The sequence below is a fragment of the Lagenorhynchus albirostris genome, chromosome 12, assembly GCF_949774975.1.
Source record: "Lagenorhynchus albirostris chromosome 12, mLagAlb1.1, whole genome shotgun sequence".
Classification (NCBI taxonomy): domain Eukaryota; kingdom Metazoa; phylum Chordata; class Mammalia; order Artiodactyla; family Delphinidae; genus Lagenorhynchus; species Lagenorhynchus albirostris.
Window position 1 is genome coordinate 44,477,561 of NC_083106.1, and position 25,199 is coordinate 44,502,759.

The 25,199-nt window shown below is 36.1% G+C and overlaps 1 protein-coding gene across 1 annotated transcript; it reads left to right on the top strand.

Annotated features, from left to right (window-relative positions):
• Positions 1 to 3,428: 3,428 nt before the first annotated feature.
• On the top strand, positions 3,429 to 5,823 carry LOC132530626 (serine/threonine-protein kinase Sgk1-like). The gene has a single exon (XM_060167889.1). It carries the CDS (start codon positions 3,482 to 3,484, stop codon positions 4,775 to 4,777), a length of 1,296 nt encoding a protein of 431 aa, XP_060023872.1. The 5' UTR covers positions 3,429 to 3,481; the 3' UTR covers positions 4,778 to 5,823.
• The last annotated feature ends 19,376 nt before the right edge of the window (positions 5,824 to 25,199 follow it).

Consider the following 25,199-nt stretch of genomic DNA (forward strand, 5'->3'; position numbering starts at 1 on the left):
ACAACTTGGATAAGAAAAATATTGAAAGTTTGGTTAATCTCATATTAAAAGAAATACAAATTCAAATAATGAATTATGTTCTTCTGCCCAACACCTGGACAAAAGGGAAAAGATTGATTGCATTTATTAATCATTTATCTTGAAGAAATGCCATTCGTATACCGTTTTGGTGGAGGATAAAGTGGTTCAACTTTTTGGAAATCATTTCAACAGTATTAATTACAAATTGAAATTTTCAAACTGTTAGATTCAATTTCCATTTCTATGTAACCATCCTAAAGAAATACTTGTGCATATACATAGAGGCATGTATAAAAATGTAAATGAAACATTGTTCATAATACTGGGAAAAAAATCTCCATCAGTACGGATATAGTTAAAGAGTACCAGCATACTATGGAATATTACCTGGCAATTAAACAACTGACACTGGAATTCTTTAGGACACATGAAGGAGAAGCAGTGAGGTTGAACTGATGATTGGGGTGGGCTTTTTTGGGTTTAGGTTGTCACGATTAAGATCAGTGTTTCTCATTGGAAGTTCACAAAAAAACCAGATAGAATCACATGGTATCTGGGGTAGGACTCAGGAATCTGCATTTTGACATTTTATTCTTTTTAAAAAAATTTATTAAGCATATTTTACATATCATATGATTCACTCCAGTGCACAATTCAATGATTTTTAGAAATTTTAACAACTTGTGACACCATCACCATAAATCAGTTTTACAGCATTTTCATCACCCCAGTAAGATCCCTCACATCTTTTTACTGTTAACTCAATGCCCACCCCTGCCTCAGACAACCATTAATCTACTATCTGTCTCTATCTATTTGCCTTTTCTGGACATTTCATTTAAATGGAATCACACAGCATGTCTCAAACTTTAACATGCATAGAAATCACCTGGGAATCTTGTTAAAAAGCAGATTGAGCAGGTCTGGAGTGAGGCCTTAAAATCTGCAGTTCTAACAAGTTCTCAAATGATGCTGAAGCTGCTGGTCCATGGACCACATTTCCTGGGGCAGGACCATAGGATGCTTCTGATTCTTACACACAGAAAATTTTGAGGACCACTGTTGCATATCTGTCTGCACTTTGTTAACAATGAATATTTATTCCTGTCTTATAGCTATCTTTTTTTTAAGAAGAAAGTTAGATAATAGGAAGTTTATAGCACTATCTAATAATAGCAAGAATTTTAGTCCAATAACAATAACTGAAAACTTTATTAGGTTCCTGACACCTTTACAACTTCTCTGTCCTTAAATGTCATATTTGCATTGTCTTTTATTTTCTAGAGAGATTAGTCAAAAATATGAGGATTATCTTGATCAACAGAAAAATGGAGAGTCAGCCTCATGGGGATACGAGTCTCAGGAAATAAAGAAGAAAAATATTTAAAAGGAAAAGAACATCAAATAAATTCCTGGGGCCTATGGAAAAAGTGCACAGACGGACAACCAAGAAAGGATGGAGGTAGGACTCAGGCTGTTTCCAACTCTTAATACTACAAATAAATAACAAAAGGTATTTTACTTATTTGCATTCTCTCTTGACAAGTTTATTTTTAGTGCCTGCCCTTAAATTGTTTCTCCAATTTATTTATGTTTTCAGATTGATATTTTCTATACGTTGTATAACATAAACTCCTAAGGTAGCACTTTTCTAATATTATGTACGTCTATTCAGGGCCTGAAGAATGCATCACTAGTTATATTAGCATTTAGTTTCTCTCTGAGGAATACTCTATTGTGAATACAAATAAAGAAAGAACAATAATAGATGCCCAGAAAATTCTTATCTTTATTGTGAATTCTTGGTTGAGTAAATCTAAATTATGTAATTTAAATCCTAGCCAATCAACTTTATTTAACATGTACTTACCATACCCCAGTGTTCTTCTCCCGCTTATTTTCAATACTACCAACTATTAAAGTCTCTGTATGAAGAAAAGCTGTGGTTTGGGTAATCCAAAGCAATAGTTAAATCTAAATAATTGGTTTTGAAATGTTTTATAAAATTATGTTGCTTCTGTTTGCTTGAGCTTCCAAACCCCAGAAGTTAGGTACAAGGAATGCTGGGACTATAAGAGGTATCTGAGTAATATCAGGAAGAAAGGAATAGGATATGTATTTCTATTTTCCACTGCTTTTTGTATTCCTGCCAGTATATCTTTTCTCATATTGAACATTGTTCACTTTATACAACAATAAAACATCTTTTGACCTGAAATTTTATAATATAAGGAATCTGTCATTTCTCTAATGACCTTAACAGGTAAATTGTTTTTTCTTAGAAAAATTGTTTGACCGTGTATTATCACTTGTACAAATATACCTAAGAAAAACTATTGAAAGCAGAAAAATCTTTACATTTGAAGATGCTCATCACATTATTTATAAAAGAAAATATTGAAAATAAGTTAAATGCTGGTTAATATGCAAATAATTAAATAATTTTGGAACATTTGCTTGAATAAATAAGCCAAAACTTAAAAAATAGTTTTTATGGTGAATTTCAACATGCACTGCCTACAATAACTATATTCATTAATTTATTCATGTATTTAGCAAATGTTTTTAGCATGTGCTAGAAACTGTATAATAAAAAATTATTTATATGATAAGTTTTTAAAAGCAGCATGCAAAATTATAAATCATATATTATTGAAACCATTTTAGTACCACAACAAAAATTATGAATATAAAAATATCAGAAGGAAAGTTAGTAACTGTAAAAAATTAATTTTGAACTTCCAATTTTCTGTATATTTAATATTACTATACTGATTTTTACAAAAACAGCTTTAAAAATTCAAGAAATAGGTAGAGCCTGAAAACCCTGACTTATAAAAATTAGTGACAAAAGAATTAAAATACACTCTGTAGGCTTTTATGTATATAAAAAATGCACTGTCTTATTCAGTTCTCTATTCTCTTTATGCATAACAGAGCTTGTCTACTCTAGTTATTTGCTATTTCAGTATCAGTGATAACCAGGGTCAAAGGGCTCCCAGTCTTTGAAAAGGTACTGTATAACAGATTAGTTATAGGGTATCAGTAAATTGGATCTAAATGCAAGGCATTTCTCACAACATGTCTCAATGTCGCTTTTCAGATTCTCCCTTGTAACTTCAGTAGCAGCACATGTAGAAAGCTAGCTTAGCCTACAGAAAAAAACCTTTTCAACTGGCATTTATTTTTATGTCCAAAGTAAAAAATTTCAGAGGTTGACTCACTGGTTGGCTGCATTAATCCCAAACCAAGTGAAGTTTCTACACAGTCATATACTAAGTTTCTCTCAGCAGGATTCCTAAACCTTTTGGAGAATATATCTGAATTTTCTGGCCACAAGACAATGGTAGGAGAAACAGTGCACTGTGGAATAATTAATTTAATCAAAATGTGTGTTTTCGAGTGTTGGCTGAGCCGGTCTCTCGGGCCTGACAAGTCCTCGTGCTCTTTCTCTGTGGTGATGACGGTGAAAACCGAGGCTGCTAGGGACACCCTCACTTACTCCAGGATGAGGGGCATGGTAGCAATTCTCATCGCTTTCATGAAACAGAGAAGGATGGGCCTGAACGACTTTATTCAGAAGATTGCCAATAACTCCTATGCATGCAAACACCCTGAAGTTCAGTCCATTTTGAAAATCTCCCAACCTCAGGAGCCTGAGCTCATGAATGCCAACCCTTCTCCTCCACCGAGTCCTTCTCAGCAAATTAACCTGGGCCCATCATCCAACCCTCATGCTAAACCATCTGACTTTCACTTCTTGAAAGTGATCGGGAAGGGCAGTTTTGGAAAGGTTCTCCTGGCAAGACACAAAGCCGAAGAAGCATTCTATGCAGTCAAAGTTTTACAAAAGAAAGCGATCCTGAAAAAGAAGGAGGAAAAGCATATTATGTCGGAGCGGAATGTTCTCCTGAAGAACGTGAAACACCCTTTCCTGGTGGGCCTTCACTTCTCTTTCCAGACGGCTGACAAACTGTACTTTGTCCTAGACTACATTAACGGTGGAGAGTTGTTCTACCATCTCCAGAGGGAGCGATGCTTCCTGGAACCACGGGCTCGCTTCTATGCTGCTGAAATAGCCAGTGCCTTGGGTTACCTGCACTCTCTGAACATCGTTTATAGAGACTTAAAGCCAGAGAATATTTTGCTGGATTCACAGGGACACATTGTCCTTACTGACTTTGGACTCTGCGAGGAGAACATTGAACACAATGGCACGACATCCACCTTCTGCGGCACACCCGAGTATCTTGCACCTGAGGTACTTCATAAGCAGCCTTATGATAGGACCGTGGACTGGTGGTGTCTGGGGGCCGTCTTATATGAGATGCTCTATGGCCTGCCTCCATTTTATAGCCGAAACACAGCTGAGATGTACGACAACATTCTGAACAAACCCCTCCAGTTGAAGCCAAATATTACAAATTCTGCAAGACACGTCCTGGAGGGCCTCCTGCAGAAAGACAGGACAAAGAGGCTTGGTGCCAAGGATGACTTCATGGACATTAAGAATCACGTCTTCTTCTCCCTAATTAACTGGGATGATCTCATTAATAAGAAGATTACTCCCCCTTTTAACCCAAATGTGAGTGGACCCAGCGACCTGAGGCACTTTGATCCCGAGTTTACTGAAGAGCCAGTCCCCAACTCCATCGGTCGGTCGCCCGACAGTATCCTCCTCACAGCCAGCGTCAAGGAAGCGGCCGAGGCCTTCCTGGGCTTTTCCTACGCACCTCCCGTGGACTCTTTCCTCTGAATGGTCTTAGGGTTGGTTGTGAAGGATTTTACGGGCGTTTTTGAAATGTTTTAGTTAGCCTTTTGGCAGAGCTGCCAGCTGACAGGACATCTTAAAAGAGAATTTGCACATCCCTGGAAGCTTGCACATCTTGGCAATCTTATTGCACACTGTTTGCTGGAAGCTTTTCGAAGAGCACATCCTCCTCAGTGAGCTTGTGAGGTTTTCCTTTATCCTTCCTTCCAATGTGGTGCTATCTCTGAAATGAGCAGTAGAGGGCCGCCCCAGGCAGATGCAGTGGTCTCATTCGTAGGAGGACGCTGTTCGGAGAAGGAGCTTCTGAAGGTCTGTCCGGGCCGTGATAACGCATCTTATGAAACGTGCCTTTTCTGATGAGATCGTGTTAGCTCCAAAGTTCTTCCTGTTGCCGAGTGTTTCCGTTCTGTTTTTCCTTGTGGACTTTCCTGTGTGATCAGCCGTATGAGTGTGGTATGCTTGCTCACAGAAGGACTCAGTTATAAGCATCAATGTGACACTTGCAGGACACTACAACGTGGGACATTGTTTGTTTCTTCCATATTTGGAAGATAAATTTATGTGTAGGCTGTTTTTTTTTGTAAGATATAGTTAATAACTAAAATTTATTGAAAATGGTCTTGCAATGACTTGTATCCAGATGCTTAAAGAAGCATTGCTGCTACAAATATTTCTATTTTTAGAAAAGGTTTTTATGGACCAATGCCCCAGTTGTCAGTCAGAGCCTGGTGTTTTCATTGTTTAAAATATCACCTGTAAAATGGGCATTATTTATGTTTTTGGGTTTTTTTGTTTCTTTTTTGCATTCCTGATAATTATATGTATTGTATAAAGAAAGTCTGTACATTGGGTTATAACACTAGTATATTTAAACTTACAGGCTTATTTGTAATGTAAACCACCATTTTAATGTACTGTAATTAACATGGTTATAATAATGTACAATTCTTTCCCACCCTCCCTACCACACACCTTTTTTTGTGTGTGATAAACCAACTTTGGTTTGCAATAAAACCTTGAAAAATAAAAAAAAATAAAATAAAATAAAATGTGTGTTTTCTGTTAAATATTCTCCTATTTAAGAAGCTGTGAAGGCCATCTGTGATGGTTGATTTTATGTGTCAATTTTGGCTAGGCTGCGGTACCATTTTTTTTTTTTTTTTTTTTTTTTGCGGTACGCGGGCCTCTCATTGTTGTGGCCTCTCCCGTTGCAGAGCACAGGCTCCGGACGCGCAGGCTCAGCGGCCATGGCTCACGCGCCCAGCCGCTCCGCGGCATGTGGGATCTTCCCGGACTGGGGCACGAACCCGTGTCCCCTGCATCGGCAGGCGGACTCTCAACCACTGCGCCACCAGGGAAGCCCGGTACCAAATATTTGATCGAACAGCATTCTACATATTTCTGTGAAAGTATTTCTGGTATGGAGTAATATTTAAATCAGTAACCTTGACTAAAGCAGACTGCCCTCCATTATGTGAGTGGAACTCATGCAATCAGTTGAAGGACTTGAGAAAAAGACTCACTCCTTCAAGGGAGATTTCTGCTGGCAGACTGCCTTTGGATTCATAATGCAACTCTTCCCTGCTTCTCTAGCCTGCTCACCTACTCTGCATATTTTGGACTTGCTGGTATCCACAATCATGTGAGACAATGAGACAATTCCATAAAATAAATTTTTCTCTCTCTCTCTCCCCACCCTTCTCTTACAAACACACACACACACACACACACACACACACTCACACATGCTATTAGATACATTATCTTATGTGTCTTCTTTCTCTCTCTCTCTCTCTCTCTCCCCCTCCCCTTCTTTTACACACACACACACACACACACACACACACACACACACACGCTCACACATGCTATTACTTCTGCTTCTCTGGAGAATACTGACTAATACTTTATCTTATGTGTCTTCTTTGTCACATTGTCTCTTATCAATACCCAGTGTACTGGCCTCTTTCTTAAGTGTCATCATTACACAAAGTTGCTTGTGGAATATAAAATAATTAACCATGTTATAAATTCAGAGAAAATTCTCCTGTAATTCAGCTAGTGAATCGGGTCCTAGTTCAGGTGTCTCCCCCATCCACCCCTTTTTGATACACTGGCCAATAAGAGGATACTTTGGATACTAAGGCTAGGGAAGCTCACCATATCATTAAAACCATAAATAACTTAGGTTTTTCAAACAAGTTTGGGAGTTTAATTACAGTCTAGCTATATCACAGAAATGGATGTTTATATTATTAATTGGCAATATTTACCAGGTGAAGGAAGTACCTTTCAGTATACTAGGTTAAACAGGTAAATTCTAATGGTTTTATAGAATTTTACCTCAGATTCAACATCACACAGATTTTTTTATAAGCTTTGCATTTGCTGTGAACTCATTTTTAGGGCTCCCAGTCTATCAGAACAAAAGGCTTCCTGTCTAGAAAGCCTTGTGGTTAAGACTGGCACTTTTTTTTTCACAGTGTTTTGCCTGACACCAAAGATGACATCTTAAGTAATTTTACATTTAAAGAAAAGAAAAAAAATAACCTGTAAGAGCAAAATTGCTCCAATCGAAGAAGAAAATATTTTTCTACCAAGAGTCCATATATAGCTCTTACATCAGCACAAAAGATAATATTTCAAAATGGAAAAACCAAATCAAAATCAATATGTCCAACTGACACTAAAATGAGCTCAAAATTAAACTCCAGATTTAAGGGTTTCATTGACTGGATAGGATCTTGGACATAACCCAAGGAAGGAAATGTATCAGTAATGTTTCCCAGTTTTTTCTCAGTTGCTTTTTTCTTTTCTTTTTTTAGCTATTACTAGCAGCCACAGTTCACCATGACAAAACTTTACAGATGCAAAAAGTACACATCACATTTAAAGGTTTTGTGATATACCAACTATATTGTAGAGCTTATTCAGAGATATGTGGTGATGGAATTATCTGCACAGCTTTCTTATGAACTTCATATCTTAAGGCTGTACAACAGGCCTCCTTAAGCTACCGGAAAAAAAAAAAAATACACAGAAAACTTTGGGTGAGATATCCGTGTCCTGAGCTGCAGGGATTAAGATAGCTAAATAAAGAGGAGGAGTATGTGTAAGACTTAAATGGATAAAGACAGACAGCAACTTCATATGAAAGAGTATGGCACACCTGGGCAGGACCGTATCAGCTGCAGTAAACGATGTTCTGGTGTGTAACAGGAAGTCATTCAATGTCTTCAAATATAACTCCAAGATACTGCACAGAACTAACCTGTGGTAAGTTGGAGAAATTAGCCAAACTCAAGTGCACTTATAACAGTAAAATGAACAGAAGTCAAGAATCTGCTAATAACTAGAGTCACAAATAAAGTGAGAACAGAAACACAGTTTAGACAAGAGGAAGAAATGTCAGTCATGTGAGAATATGAACCACCTAGCAGCAGTGAAAAAAGAAACTGCTGGCAGCTTGCACTTCCAGTAGTTCATAGGGAAGTTGAACAGGACTCAAAGCCATTATAGCTACTCAATTCTGGATTGTTCTTGAAGGGAGGATGGAACCAAGGGGCAGTGACCGAAGGTACACGTATTTAATTCACCTTATTTTCTAAATAGCAAAATGATGTATAATACCAGAATATTGACTCAGATATTTCTACAGTCTACATTTTCACAATTCATCAATAAAGACTAGTAAAATTCTTCTTTCTCTGAGAAAATACAATCAACAATAAACTTTATTTGAAAGAATAATTCTAAATATAGCCCTAGTGTTCAATCATAATTGTCAGCCCCTCCTTGAATGTAGTTATCTCCTTAAAAACAAAATATTCCAAAACATGCCACAAAAGTTTAGCACCTAAATAACCTTTTCTCTTGGCTTTCATATATGCACATCTCTAGATTTCTCTTTGTCTTGATGTCACCTCCTCAACTTCTGTGGCAAGATTCTCAGTTATTCAGACTATTTAAATAATCAGGTTTCTCAGTGTTAAGTATTTGGGCTCTTTTCTCTTCAAACTCTACACTCTATCTGTGTATTATTTGTCAACTCTTATGCTTTCTATTCAGTTACCATCTGATGGCCAATGACTCCCATATCTCCATTCCAATTATGTTGCTTATTTAATGCATATATATAGAGAGAGGCTAGAATATATGAGTAGCTTGGCATCTTAGATGTCAATTTGGATGGCTCACAAGAACTTCAAACTTCTGAATATTCAAATATTTGAAAACATGAATTATTAATCTCATTCTGTAAAACCTGTTTCTTCCCAGTCTTTGTTGTATTATTAAAGGGCATTTCCTAGCCTTGTCTTTTCCCTCTTTATCATTCTCTATGTTCAGTTTACTACCAAATCCTCTGGATTCTACTTCCAAAAGGATATATGTGATTCTCTTCATTTTCACTGTCTCCACCTTAATTCCATTCATCATTATTCCTTACCTGGATCACTGCAAAGGGCTTCTAACGGGTCTCCCTGCTTCACCTTTATTTTCACTCTAATTCTTTCCCACACATATACTAACATGATCTTCCCAAAACCTAACCTGGATCACGTCACTTGCCAGCACAAAATCCTTCCAGGCTCCATTGTATTCTGATTAATATCTAAAATCCTCAACATGGCCTAGAAAATCTTTTCAGATTCATCTGATGCCACAGTTCTTCCATCTTCACCTCCACTGAACTGCATCCATTGATCTCTCAACTCCTGATTCATTAGGTGTCTCTCGGTTCTTCTCTGTTCAGCTTACAAAGGTACAGTTTCCTCTAACCAAATTATTCTTTTTTCTTCCCTGTCTCCTGTCCTATGATTCTCATTAACTCTTAGTATCTACCACATCACATATTCCTCTGAGAAGATTTCCTTAAGTACTTAACCAAAGTTAGAATCCCCATTATACTCTCCCATTAGGAAAACTTTATGCTATATAACCATATATTGGAGTAATTGTGTATTTAATGTATTCCTTTCCCATTCCACCCAGGAGAATGGGGTCAAAATAGTTTTATTTAGTATTATATATTCAGTATGCAGTCAATAAATGTCTCATGTTAAATAAAATCTAGATTTTATTCTGTTCTATTCTAATATGAAATATTCATAGTAACACTGATACAAGTTGTTTTCCTCAAAATGCTTTCTGTTAAATTTATAAACTCAATATGACTTATAAGTTTGTCAACAGTTGTTTAAAAATGCTTTATAAATAATCTTTCTTGTTCCATGAAGGACTTCTTGAAAAATCCCAGTCATAGGACTTAAGAGTACTGGCTCACAGACTGCTTAGAAGTCACTTTTTTTTTTCTTTAAATAAGTTATTTCCCCTTAATTTGAGTGTAAAATCTTTGAGGACTTTTCCCTCTACATGTAAATTATATTGCATTTTTTCAAGCAGGCAGACCCTCATACTGCCAATTTTTTTTCTATTTATAATTATACGGAGTTGGCATGTGTTACATCATTAAATTTGTAGAATCATTTGTATTTTCCAAAGTGTTCTTAGCATGCAGATGATCAGGGTTGCAGGAGATAGGATACCTCACTAGAAAAATATTTACAAAGAAAAAAAAATAACTATGCAGTATTGGCATAGCCACTTATTCCAGAAACTAAAGTAAAACAATTTGATTTTAATATTATTTTAGAGAGTTAGATGTTTGTGTAAGTTTGAGTCATGTTGTTTTGCTTTTACTCCCACCAATTCCGGTGTAATTTTGCTCTCTCAAGTTTTCTATTAAAAGTCTGAAACTGTACCTTACTTCCTTTGACCAGTAGTTTGCTCCCCCTGGTGGTCTTGCTAAGTTCAAACTGTTAACAAAATACAGATATTTAATTTATAATTTGGTTTTTTTTTCTTGATGTTTTCGAAGACTGACATCTCAGCACCCTATTTCTGGGGGAGTAGGAGATGTCACTAAACTTACTGGCAAGAAATGCTGTCCATTGGTTTGGAGGGATCACCCCAGTATCTCTAGTTCAAAAATTTCTCATTATAATCCCTAAATCAAATCATTTTTATAAGAATTTAACATTAAGAAGCATGGTGACAGGATGATAATTATAAGCTTATTATAAAGATCTATCAAGATGGACCAATATCTAGAAATACTGCGGGGCAGGGGCTGGGAGGTGGCAGGGGGGAAGGCAAAGATTTCCTGCTTGGGAAAAATCTTTCATCTGAGACTATAACATTATTTCCTATTTCACTGAATATCATTACAACGTAAGGAGTTTCTTTTGAAATCACTGAATGTTTCTGATATAAAAGAGATACAGGTTGAAAAGGAATTGGATTAAGGAAAGTAGCACTTACTTGAATCCAGTTTTCTGAAATAAGGTAGAGCATTAAAAATAAATGGCCACATTTCTAAAGACCATTAAAAATAAATGGCCTTTTCTAATTTGACATCACGTAAATACTTCAAATATTTAATGGTGGCAGAGTACAAGCTAAATTCTGAGACAAATGCTGAAACAGTATATTTGTGTCAAAATGTCATATTGGCTTCCAAGTTAAGAAGCCTTCAGTGAAATGCTCTCAGACAAAGGAGAAGGGAGCTATCTCCAGCTGAATATACGCCTGCTCCCAAGCTGTACTCGAAATGTTTTACCCTGGGCTCATAATGCTGGAGAAGGCATGCAGAAGAAAATCTACAATATTTTTTCCTCAGATGTCTTATCTTGAAGACTTTTTGCATTGTTTAAGCCTCCCTATCTGTCAGAGCCCAGTGAAGAGATGGATTCACTCCAGTAAGTTTTGAAAAAGCTACTGGCTATTAAGAATAATGAATGAAAAGAGAAAACAGAAAGGGAGCTGAGAACAAGGCGGGGAAGGGAGTTGAGCATTTACATCTGAAGTATAAAGATCTTTAGAAAGTTTTGGGCTTAGCAATATCGTTTACATAACAAACACTTGAGAAGATTTAGAACTCCTTGCAATCATAAGGATTTAGGTGATTTTAGGAACTTTTCATTCAACCACTATTCAGTGCAGACGTATATTAATGCTACTGGATTTATCCCATCAACATTAGCTGCTTATGGACTAGTAGGTACTGTAACTGTGCAGAAATAATAACTAGTAACTGCAGCGAATTAAGAACCCTCTGGAGAAATCATCTGTGACATTCTTTTGTAAGATCAGGTCATCTATGAAGCTTTTCTGTATTGATTTCGAGATATTGGAGAATCTGAAAGGGGGTTAAACCTTTTCCATTTATGGTAGCCCTAATCTTAATAGAGGGCCAGCTGGTCCCCTGTAAAGCTCTCTGTTACATTTAGCATGAGGCTTTGTTGTACATAGTTCTCTTAAGCCAATTAAAACTTGACATTTTGTACACCCTGTAATTAAAATGCAAATGAAGGGATGAATTTTATTTTCAAAAATAGATTACACAGGTTGATTAAAATGAAAACTTACCTAGACCCAGGTTTACAGATAAATAGTGTTTTCAAAGAGCCTAGTAACATGGCAGAATATGAATTCTGAGCCTGTGCTCTACATAATAGAAAGATCCATTACCTACATGTCAAAGCAAGGGAAGGAAGTCCCAGAGACTGAAAAATATAATTATTAGGTAGACTCTTTAAAGTAATGGTATAGAGAAAGCAATTCACCAGTTTCTATTTGAAATTAACTTTTCTGTGGTTCCATTTTGCCTCAGACTTAGAAAATGCTAGCTTTAAAAAGCACATAGCCTTCAGATGGTATGGATAATGAAAATTACCACAATGAATGCATTTATGAAAACCATAAACCTTTGTGCACTTACTCTATTTTTATCTGTCCACTTGAGTAATTAAAGGGGAGCTTCTGGACACACTAGAGACATTTGGGTCACAATTCAAACATATAACCTCCCTCTCTCAGAGGAAAGGTGAACAAAGCTAAGAAAAGCAAACACTTTAGAAATGACCTTGCATTATTCTTGTTGCTACTGCAAGAAGATGCAATTCTAAGGGCGATGATGGAAAGGAATAAAATGCAACATTCATTTTCCACACTGAAAAGCCAAATAATGCTTTGTTATTGGTTTTTCTAAGGAAGCATTTTCTAGTCTTTGCCACTTAATCATAGCTGAACTCCTTGCACATACAAAACACAATGTCATATTTAATTTTTAGCCATTAGGAAGATGGATACCTTGTAGATGTTAAAAGCAGCAAAGATAAAGAAACAATTATATAATATTTGTGGCATAAGAAATAAAATACTCCTAGATATCATTGATCACATACAATAATTATTTTAAAAACTTAAAGACATGACACCAAACTGAAAATTTGGGGCGTAGATAATTAACATGGGGTTAGAAAAGGTCACCTCAGCTACCGTGAAACTGAAACTATTGCCACAATTTAAATTAGGCCATTAGAAACTGAGTGTGGGAGTTGAACCAGATCCACAGCATGATATAGCACCCTGGAACATCTCATTAAATACTTCAAATTGATGAAGTGCTTTAACATCCTTATGTTTTTATTTACTGATTTAAATTCAGTCCTACAGAGCAGAAAAGGAGACAGAATACAGCTTAGAACCTAAAGGAGAACTAGAAGGGAGGAGATATTTTACTGGATTCTTTAGAATATATTTGTTTCTTATGCAAGTCGCTTCAGTGGGCTTCCAGGGCATGGCTTTTCTCAAGAGAAAACGAAGACTGCAGATTTTTCTCTCATTGAGACACTTACCCCTTCATTTTCTTATGCCTTTTTAAGAACCAAATCCCTAATTTCTCTTACCTTTACTCTACAATTTGGACATAACAAGATATTAAAGTCCCAAGATAATACAATCTGTCTGCTTTTTGCTTCTAAAATAACAAATGAATTTTCCAAAGATATTCCTTACCATTTTCATTATATTCTTAGTATGTTAGTCATTCTTTAGTGTTTTTGTTATCTTGTTCACACTCACACACACACACACACACATACACACACACACTATTTTTAATGTTTTACTTTCTGGAAAAGTTTTCTCCTGAGCCTTATAAACATATATAAGCATCCCAAGAGTCTTTACTTTCAAGAACGTGGTTATTGGCTCTCTCTCTCTCTTTTTAAGACTGAACCCCTTTCTTTGAATCTTTTAGTTCACTCTTTTTTCCCCCTCATAATTTCAATCATGTAGTTCCAGAAGGCTTTTGCTATGGGATATCAAGATCTGGCTAAATGTGGGGTCTCTGCATGGCAAGCTAATAGACCCTGGTTATTTAGGAAATTCAGCCCTTTCTTCTACTCTGAGGACATAACAGGAACTCACAGGCCCAATGCAGAGCACTCTTAAACAGCAGAAAGGCAATGATTGTGCCCATGGGGCTACTCATGCTCTTTCACTCCCCAGCTGCTAGTCAAGTCCTTTAAAGAAGCTGATGGGCAGCAACACATGCGTGTTACCAGGGGATATTCCATCAACCCTGGAAAAAAGCAAACCGCCCCTTTGGGATAAATAGAGACTGTCACCACAGAGCCAGGCTTTTCCCTCATTTACTTTCTCTCCTTTGTGACTGCATATCCTGTTCTCAGAAACAGTTTGTTTCTCTTTCTAAGACTTTCTTTCAGTCCACCCCAGGGAAGATTCCCTGTTTACATCTTGCTCCAGCTTTAGGAAAGGCTACTTTCCTTGGTTATCAGCTACCATCTCAACAGGGAATCAGGAATCAATACCATGGATCATTACTCTAAGAACTAGTTTAGAGTTTCCTGGCTCATTCTGAAGGAGTACAAGTTTTTCCATCCACCAAAAACTGATACGATTACAAAGAAGGAATATGTCCCAGGAACTCAATTATCGTTCCTCTCTAACCTTAGTCTAGAATTTTCCAGGAGCGTTATAATGAATTCTCCCTGACAATCTGCTGGAGTTCTGAAGGACAGTCCATCCGCCTACATCATGGATTATCTGATTCGACCTGGAACCTGGTCCCTTAGAAATGCTGAAATAACAGCAGAGATACATGGAACTTTGAGATACAGCACAACACCACACTTAACATCCTGTCACCCTTAATCAGAACCCAGTGTTCTGTTTACTCTCGTTTCCATAGTTTCATGCTTTACTTTCCTACTTAGACTTCACTGATCTTCTCCTCCCAAAACTTTATATATTCCTTCTAAAATCCCTGTTTCATGGCAAACAAAGCAAAGCAAAGCAAAACAACACAGAAACAAACAAAAAAACCCTCTTTTACATCCCTTCATCAAACATTCCCTTCAGTTCCTTGCTTTTGCTAAAAATAGTCTTCCCCTTTCCACTAACCCCAGCTCTCTGAAATGGAGACTGTGAAGTCTCAGGGTCAGGATGTTCATGTCAGGAGGGGTGTCAGCATTCTGCTAGCCCCTAGCTCCACCCCATCCACAGACCTGGCACTTAGAACCCTAACTCCTCCCCCCCCATGGATAGAGCCTGCCTCCTCTGACATCATGCCATTCAACTCTACAATCCAGAATCATGCACAAGCCTCTGGGTCATTTTCCCACATTTATCAAAGGATTTAGCACCATGACTGTGGGCTTCCCCTCCACTCAACTTCTTGTCAATACTCTCCCATGCAGGTGACCAGTTCAAGTGCTTGCTTCATAGTTGCTGGAGCTTTTTGACTCTGGTAAACTTTATATTCACCTTGCTGCAGGCCCTCAAACCCAAAACTACATCTGGGATCTTGTAATCACATGGAACTACTCCATCTCTGAAGTTTTCAGCTGTAAATTCTCATTTGTTCTAATACCTATCCTTCCATTTCCTCACTTATTTATTCCTATTACAGCTATAACTGAAGCCCATAAGCCTCTAGCTGCTTATCTCTATACCTTTCCTCAATCTATGGACAAACTCCATATTCCTTCCTATCCAATCTAGAGCCACCAACTTGAATGCATCTCTTGTTAACAACATCTGCTTCCTTTCTCCTTTAACCTCCTGCCATCCCTGCTCTGAAAAATCTCCAACCTGGATCTGGAACATCCCACCTCCTCTACTCTCACACCAGAGCTGCCAAAATGAGATTGGAGACAACCACAGAGCTATGCACATTGGGCCACAACAAAGTCCAAGTCTCAAACCTCAGCTTGGTACCTTACATTGCATGGCAGTCTTTCCAGTTAGTTCCCTTGTACAAGTACCAGCTACTACAAGAATTCTCAATTGTTGTATCCTGACGCATCCCCATGAGTTTTAAAATTAACTTTTTATGAAAGCATAAAATGACATAACAAAAAATGCACATAAGTTTACATATTGATGGGTTTTCAAAAATTTAATACACCTGTGTAAGCTGGCAATCTAACCAGGAAACCAAACATTATCAGCAACCCTGAAGCCCTGCTGGGCTCCCTTTTGTCCCATTCGCCTGACTTTAAACAATACAGGTTGTTTTGCTTTTTTAAAAATTTCCTTGTTTCCTTTCTTTTTCCGTCTCTTCTTTTTTTTTTTTTAATGGATATACCATAGTACATTTATCTATTATAGTATAGGCAGACATTTGGTATGCTTCTAGTTTTGGGGTATTAAAAATAATGCTGTTATAAAAATTCTAGTACACTTTTTGGGGTGAACACAGTTGTGCACTTCTGATGGATGTATACGTAGGAGTGGAATTATTAGATCACATGGCCTGCCAATGTTCAGCTCTACTAGAAGTGCCAAACCACTTTTCAAGTTGAGTGCACCACTCTATACTCTTATGCAGACCTTGACCTCATGAATTACCTTTCAGTAAGAAAAAACAAATAAACTAAATAATTACAGCTTGTGGCAAGTGCTATAAAGGATATAAACAATTAATGGGATAGACAGTGCTTGGGAGATTAAAAGTGAGCTACCTGTGCGGTGAGGAAAGAGCACTCTGTGGCAATGACATTTGAACTTGGACTTATCAGGAAGAGATTCCCATAGAAAGAGCCAGGAAAAGCACATGCTAGGCAAAAAGAAAAGCAAATATAAAAGCCCTCGGACAGGAAAGAGTTTGGTATGTTCATGGTACACAAAAAAGGCAAGAGACCTATCTGGCTGATAGATTATAAGAAAGGGAGGGGCACACATTCTGAGATGAGTTGGGAAAGGTGAACAAGGATCAGTTCATGCACGGCCTTCCAGACTACTGGCTGGAGTTTGCTTTTAACTTTATATTCAGTGGAATGCTCCAGGAAGTCTGAAGCTGGGAATGAGTGTGTGTGGGGGGGAGGATTGACACCATCTGATTACTTTTCATTCTGGCAGCCACCTGAAGAACAGACTGTATACCGACAAGAGTAGGAACTGGAGCATCCATTAGTAAGGTGACCAGGTGTCTTAGGACCCCTAAATTTTTGTCTAATGTTCCACCTGAGCATAATAGCATCCTTTATCAATCTCAGAAATGCTTTGTTTAAGTTAGGAAGTTAAGCATATGGTCACTCTAACCATTAAGGGCCTTTAGCAGGAGTATACAAGATAGATACTGTTGGCCTGAATCGGGTTGTTGGTGTTCGAGAAAGTAAGAAGTGATTCAATTCAAGACCTATTTTGAAGGTAGCATTGAAGGATATATTTATGGGTTGCATATGAGAGATAAGAGAAAGGCACAGACTGAGCATGATTTCTAGATTTTTGCCCGAAATTTATGGGGGCACCATTTCTTAGATAGGGACATCTGAAGTATGAGAAAGACAAATTTACCCAACTGACTGAGAAATCAGAACAGGAGAGATGGAAGAAAAAACAGAAAGTAAAATTGCCAAAATAAATATTTACTTTTTTTAAAAAAATAAATGTATTTATTTATTTTGGCTGCATCAGGTCTTCGTTGCTGCATGTGGGCTTTCTCTAGTTGCAGCAAGCAGGAGCTACACTTCATTGCGGTGCATGGGCTTCTCATTGTGGTGACTTCTCTGGTTGCGGAGCATGGGCTCTAGGCACATGGGCTTCAGTAGTTGTGGCTCACGGGCTCAGTAGTTGTGGCTCGCGGGCTCAGTAGCTGTGGCTCGCGGGCTCTAGAACGCAGGCTCAGTAGTTGTGGTGCACGGGCTTAGTTGCTCTGCGGCATGTGGGATCTTCCTGGACCAGGGATCGAACCTGTCTCCCCTGCATTGGCAGGCGGATTCTTAACTACTGCACCACCAGGGAAGCCCAAATATTTCTTTCTTTTCTTCTTCTGTTAGTAGAAGAAAGACTGTCTTTAACCTGAAGTATAATCCTTCCACTTGTTCTCTAAATCTTCTCCCCTTCCTTTTTTATTTGCCTCACACTCCCAGTTATCCCTGCTTCAATTTTACCTTTTCCATTTTATTCACTCTTTCTGAAAGACTATAGATGTGAACAACTATTCATCTTTAAAAAAAAAAAGAACAAGTAAGCAAACCCCCAACACTCCATGAACCCTACATCCTTTTTTCACTACCACAGTTCCTGGGACTTTCAGAGCCAAATTTCTGAAAGTGGTAATCTACAGTCAAGATCACCCTTTCCTTGCCTCCCATTTCCATGAAATCACTGGCACTATGATTTCCATCCTCATCACTTTGATTAAAATCTCTCCCACCAGTTACCTCCACAGGGCAAATGAATGAATACTTCTGATTCTTCGCTTATTTGACTTTCAGAATCCTTTATCACTTTTTGGATACTGTCTCTTACATTTTTCCTACCCTTCCATAAAATTAATATTCTTCAGAAATCTATTTAGTCCAGTTTTCTTCTCATTTTAAAAGGTATTCCAGGACTTCCCTGATGGTCCGGTGGTTAAGACTCCGCACTTCCAATGCAGGGGGGCACAGGTCTGATCCTTGGTCAGGGAACTGAGATCCCACACGCCACACGGCGTGGCCTAAAAATAAATAAAGGTATTCCTCCAAAAGATTCCACTCGGTTCTTATACTCACCTCAAAAGGGTGATAAATATATTTACTGTCTTGATTTTGGTAATGTTTCCATGGATGGACACAGAAAGCAAAGCTTATCAAATTATACACTTCAAATGTGTGAAATTTATTGCAAATACAGCTGCTGAAGAATTTGTCCCTTAGTTTGAATGAATCTTGGCAGAAAATCATAAAAAGAGAAGACTTGTTCCCATAACACTCTTGCTATGGTGGATATTTTCTGATCTCCAGTGGGACATACCTGCCATGTGAGTTAAATCTTATATCACCAGCTATTTATTGCTCAGATGTTGACAATATGTTCCTAAAGGCAAAATTCAATAAAATTAACTTGAGTGACTTTTCAGGTGTGAATCTAGTTATGATTTTTCAGATATGAGTCTGGTGTGAAGCTTTCTGAATGGGTAATTTTTTTTCTCATGAATGTCTCAGGTACAGGTCTCATGTTTTGTCTGAACACTCTAGCCTATCTTACCTCAGAAGAACAAAGACTGAGTTAGCTCTATGTCTATTTCTTTCTGGGCCTCCAAAGTTACTACAACTTATTTCCAGAGTATTATAGTATGCTAGAGAGTACCCCCATTATAAAGTAATATACAATAGTTCCTAGAGCAGCAATCGCTCGCCTTTGGAGGAAGTGTAATCTCTGCCACCAAGACTCAGTTTCTCCCTCCTTAAGATCACTCTCTGAAACTCCAAATCACTTTGCTAGGCAGCAATCATCAAGCCTAGTGTTTCATCATTACTGTAGTGTGGATTCCAGAGAGATAGCCCCAGATACTAGCTTTGCCGAACTTTTTAGGATAAAACAATCTGTTTGCAGCCCCAGAGGTTCTACACCCCCTTGCTAGGTGGGATACTGGTAAACTGAGACTACAACCTGTGGGATAGAGCAAATGCATCTCTTTTTCTCAAGCTTGACCTAAAATAAAACCTATAACATAGTCTCCAAGAGCTGCCACTCTGAAATGCCCCGTAGCATCCAGTTAATGCTGCTCAAGACTAAAGACAAGGAAATGTTATCAGTCCACACTTAGAAGAAGCTTCTATACGTATACCTCTGATCATTATCTATGGTGAGCCATTTCAGCAGTAAAAACTTACATTTAGAAATGAAGCCTCAGACTTAGCTGTCAGGTTTCTAATAGGAACTATCCCTGGAAATTTTTCCCTGGAGTTTGGATATAGTACCCTAAGCTTTCCAAATTGACTTCAGTGCTATTATGAAAATGTTTTGGGGGGTGGTGAGGGAAAGTCAATACTGGAGTGTTATTAGTCAATAATTCAAGATCACTGTCAGACATTCCCTGTCTCTTATCTGATCCTTAGATTTACTTTTGGGTATGTATATTAATAAATATTCACTTAACATTAGCACCTCTATTTTGCCTAAACCAGCCCTAGTCCAATTTGTCCAGGATAATGCCAAATTGACTAGCTCTAATAGTAGACTCCAAACTTCTTTGATCAAATACTCATATCATTAACAATTAATTAAAATATAAAAAATAAAATAGCCATGCATGATCAGAATCTACATATGCATTCCTTTTCTTTAAAAGTGATACGTGTCTGTACTACTATTCTAAGCCAATATTTCAAGGCATAAAATATGCTTAAGATTAGGTTTATTGCTAAATATAGTATATATAACTTTATATTTCAAATAGTTTTTTTAATAATTTTATAATTTCAAAGAATTTAGCTGACTTTTTTTATCAGACCTGATTAGATCTTCATTGATCTTGCCTTGACATGTGGCTGGCAAAAAAACCCACATGTACTAGTAGCAGAAATTTCAGCTCTAACATCCTCAGAGTGTGGAGAGGAGGGTTGTTTGCTTCTACTTAAAAACATTATCCTCAACCCAGGGTTATTCTACAGGGTTCATTTTGATCCACTTATTCATTTCCACAAGTTTAGTGTAGTTAAAACTAGATAATATAATCCATATAACAACTTAATGAGACACATCTAAACTACACAGCCTTACAAAATGCTGAAAGCAAACATCTACTTGGTTTTATGTAAACTCCACTCTTCCGCCAGATACCTTATGGATTCTTCATGAAATTGCAAATATGACATAATGACCTAGTGAAGATTCCAGTGCCTATTCACATTTCAAATATCAACAAGACTTAATTTTTATTTCAACTTCAGGAAAAAATATCAATATCAGTGCTAATATTTTCTTCACACTCTTCAAAGGGCCATCCGTGTATCTAATGGTGCACTCACCCCAATTTAGAGACCACTGATTTACACATGAGTGCTTACACCATAATTCCTATTGGTTCTATCTTCTCTGTATATTTCAACAGTGCAGGCAAGATCTCTTCCACCACAATAATGTGTATTTATTTTAATCACAATTAAGTAAAACATTATATCTCTTTTTTTCTTGGTCTGTATATTTAACTATACCTCATTAAAATCTTAAAAATTCCACAATTCTTTTTATATATAAAAAAGATAATTTTTTATTTTAACTTTATGCTATGACAGTATTTAATTACTACATTCAATATTAGTGAATAAAGCTAGGAAATCCTTCAAACAAACACTAATATACAAGTGGTATCGACATCTCACAGCCAACAATCCAGGCCTCCAGCTAGTTCTATTTGATAGACACCCACTTAGTTTCACCCTCGATAGCAAACTATCTATCTATATGCTCAAGAGATGCAATGATTGTTGTTTCACTACCATTATCTAAAGGAATAAAATATGAATCCCATTTTTATATATTCCTGCCCTCTAAGAACATTAATATTTAAACATTATTAAATATTCAGTAGTTTAATTTCACAGCTAGATATTTAGAAAAAGTCACTGAATCTTAGACATGCATAGTATTGAATAGACAATACCTGTAAAAGCATTATCTGTGAATAGAGCAAAATAATCTAAAATTGGACACTCCACTTCAGCAATAATTGCATGAGTGAAACATGGAAGTAATTCCATTTATTTAATGAGTGGCCACTATGTTTAGAACAGGCTAGAGGATCCTGTTATGAATCATGAAGTTGACTGAAGGACTAATTAAAAAAAAGAAATATATGATAAGGACAAGCACTAAATACAAAGATGAGGAAAAATAAATGTATGAAAGTAAAGGGGTTAGGGATTTTCACTGAGAAGATTAGAGGGAATAAACAAATACTCCTTTTCTCAGTAAATAAAAGCTCTGGAGTTCAGAACTCAGCTTGTCCCAAAATAACATCTTGATTATCTTTCTACAATTCTAATTTATGACTCCTGGATTGTCATCTGTTTTAGAATATAACTTCTACTTAAGATTCAACACATTTTTGTTAAGTAAATGAAAATGAATAAATTAGAAAAAAATGGGTATCTGATATAAAGGGGACAATTTTTGTTTTGCACTGCCTAATACAAACTTGCATTACTTCTTTTGTTATTGTCCAAAATATTAAGATTATATTGTACATAATTTTACGTGGTCTCTAGTACTATGAGAAAAAATTGTTTTTAAAATGTTATGTAAAGCAATTATACTCCAGTAAAGATGTTAAAATAAATAAATAAATAAAAAGGTTAAAAAAAGAAAAAAAAAGTCAACCAAAACAAGTCATAAAAATGCTATTTTTACCAAGGAAGGACAAGTTTCCACAGGAAAATAAAAGTGAAATTTATAATCATCATTAAAAAAAATGTTAAACATACAGTTGACGTTGCTACTTATGGAGCAATGTGGTTAATTAGGGTTAGGGTTTGGATTGGGATTGGGTTAAGTTAAGAGAAATAATGTTCATAATCTATATAATATATGCTCAATGTTTTGGGGTTGTTTGTAATTATTGTTGGACTAATGTGACAGCAAACATTTTGCAAACAGCCCACAGCAGGCCTTAGATCATTTACATTTTATGAGCAGCTTTTCTGACTGAAGAATTAACTTAATAGTAATTTTTGAAAATTAGAACATTCTACAGAGTAAAAAGAATATAATAAGTCTACCCACAATCAAGATTAATATTTTGGTAGGTTTCAAGCATGTCTTCTCTGAGACATATACATTTGTCACATGAAATTACATTCCTACAATATATACCATATGTAGTTGCATCCTATTTTTTTTTATTTAACTCCCCTATTATGAATATTTCTCCATTCATTAAATACTCCCTAAAACCATGACTTAAACATTTTTATAATATTCCATTCTATACTTGTACTGTAATTTATAAAGCCTTTCTCATTTTTGTGTATATTTACATTATATCTGATCAAAACCCACATATTTTGAAAAATTCCTAAACATGGAATTTCTGGTCCTAAGGTTATTTAAAACTCCTGCTGCAATTTTCCAACTGTCCTTGCAGAAAGGTTCTTATACCCAAGCTAGTATTGCATAAGAGAAACTCCCATTTTACTATAGATAGTCTTACATACACTAGATATTATGCTACTAACCGTCACACTTCATGGGAGATTAAATAGTATTACATTTTATTTTATTTTTCTTATAAACTACTAGCTAACATGCTTTTACATGTTTGTTTTTATAGATAATTCTTGACTTTACTGTATATGTTCTTTTCTGAATTCTCTACTCTTGCCATAATTTTCTAAGTGATTTTAAGAACATACGTCTTTACATATTAAGGATGATACTGCTATATTTAATATACATGTTTTGAATATTTCCCCATTTATTATTTCTTCCAATGTTTTGAACCTCTAAGTTTAAATCGTTATTCAAACTTTATTCTTTATTTTTCTCATGCCATTTATTCTGCTGTTTTTGTTCTTAGAAAGTTCTCCATTCTGAAACTATATAAATATTTATCTAAATGTCCATCTTGTTACAGTTTTGTTTTCTTATATTTTGTTATTTAATCCATCTGAAATAATTTGATTCAGGGTATAAGAAAAAACACTTTATTTTTTATTTAGGAACAATTGTTCCAGCACCACAGAGTGAATCTACATTTTCATTCAATAAGGACTCCCTACTCACAGTGAGCCAGCCTCTGTCCTAGGCACTGCATCATTCCTCCTTTGCTGCATTGGTCATAGTCAACCTTTTTAAACTATGCTGTATCACTTCTTGTGCCAGGAACATATTATTTTAAGTATTGTCTATTTACAATTCACTGTAATATGTAGAGAGGCAGATCCTCTTCAGATGTCCCTACCTATTCGGTTTGTTTGTAAACTTTGGGAGAATGTGTGGGACTGGATGAGGACAGTAATCTTTTAAATTTCTTCATTCAATTATGTGTGGTTTTAATTTTAATAACATAGGTTACTTTTATAACTTTACTTTTTTACTGCTTTATCACTTTTTAACTACTTCAAAAAGTTTAATATTCCTCCCATTATTCTGTTTAGAATCACATCATATGAATGAATATGAAAATCATTAATGTATCTACTTTCACGATATTCAATTTCCCATTTGAGAATATATTTTGTCTATTTGTTTAGCCATTTGATTTCATCCTCATGATTTTTTGTAATAGTTTTTACAATGGCTTTGTGTGTTTCTTTTTTTATAATTCAAGTGTTAGATTATTGGAAATGCAATATTTAAAAATTACTTTTGCAACTATTTTTGGCTACTATATTGAATTCTATTGTTTTGTATATTTATTTGTAACAGTTTGCTTTTAAAAACAATATTTCTAATTTATTTTTAGTAGAATCCCTTGATTTATACTTCTTTTTTCTGAGAACACTGTGATTGTGTTTCCTCTTTTTTAACAGTACTCTTATCCCAGAACAATGCTAATAGTAATGTCAGTGCCTCCTGGTCTTGTTTTGATTTTAATGGGAATGCCTCTGCTGTTTCAAGGTTAAGTATAATGTTGTCTGTTGACTTCAATAGATAGCCTTTATTATAAGTGATAACTATCTTTCCATTACTATCTTTCTATAATTTTAAAATAAAAATTTATTGTTATAAACTGTAAAATTTCCTTTCTGATTCTTTTAAAAATAGTGTTTTTTCCCTCTGACTTATTGTCAAAACTTATTGATTGTCAAAACTTTTTTTTTTTTTTTTTGCTATAATAAGCCCCACCTGGGTATCTGGGTATGTTTGATGAAAACATCTGAAATATAAATGGTCTGTAGTTTCGTCTTTTGTGCTTTCTTCTACAGGTGTCAGTTTGTAGATTATCATGGTTTAATAAGTGATACATGTTCAAATAGGATTTTTGGGGGGAGAATGGAATGGATTACACAAAAAGAGAATTACCAGTTATTTGAAAACTGAAAAGAATATATTAATTAAACTGATTGAGTTTAGAGACTTTGGGAAGTAATTCTTTCACTTTTTGTTTCCACTTTTTCATGGGCTTAGTCAATAATATCTAACAATTTTACATTGCATTAATTTGCTGCCGTGCTATTTAAATGGGGTTCCAGGTAAATCTTATTGCATTTGATATTCAATACAACATGATGAATCAAGTGTATGTAGTTGTTTCCCCATTAAAGATAAAAATAGTAGCTCAAACAGGCTTGACTTGTCCAATGTCACACTGGTATAACAAGCAGCA

Excerpts from the sequence above, each read along its gene's own strand:
- LOC132530626 (XM_060167889.1), top strand. The coding sequence starts at position 3,482 with ATGACGGTGAAAACCGAGGCTGCTAGGGACACCCTCACTTACTCCAGG.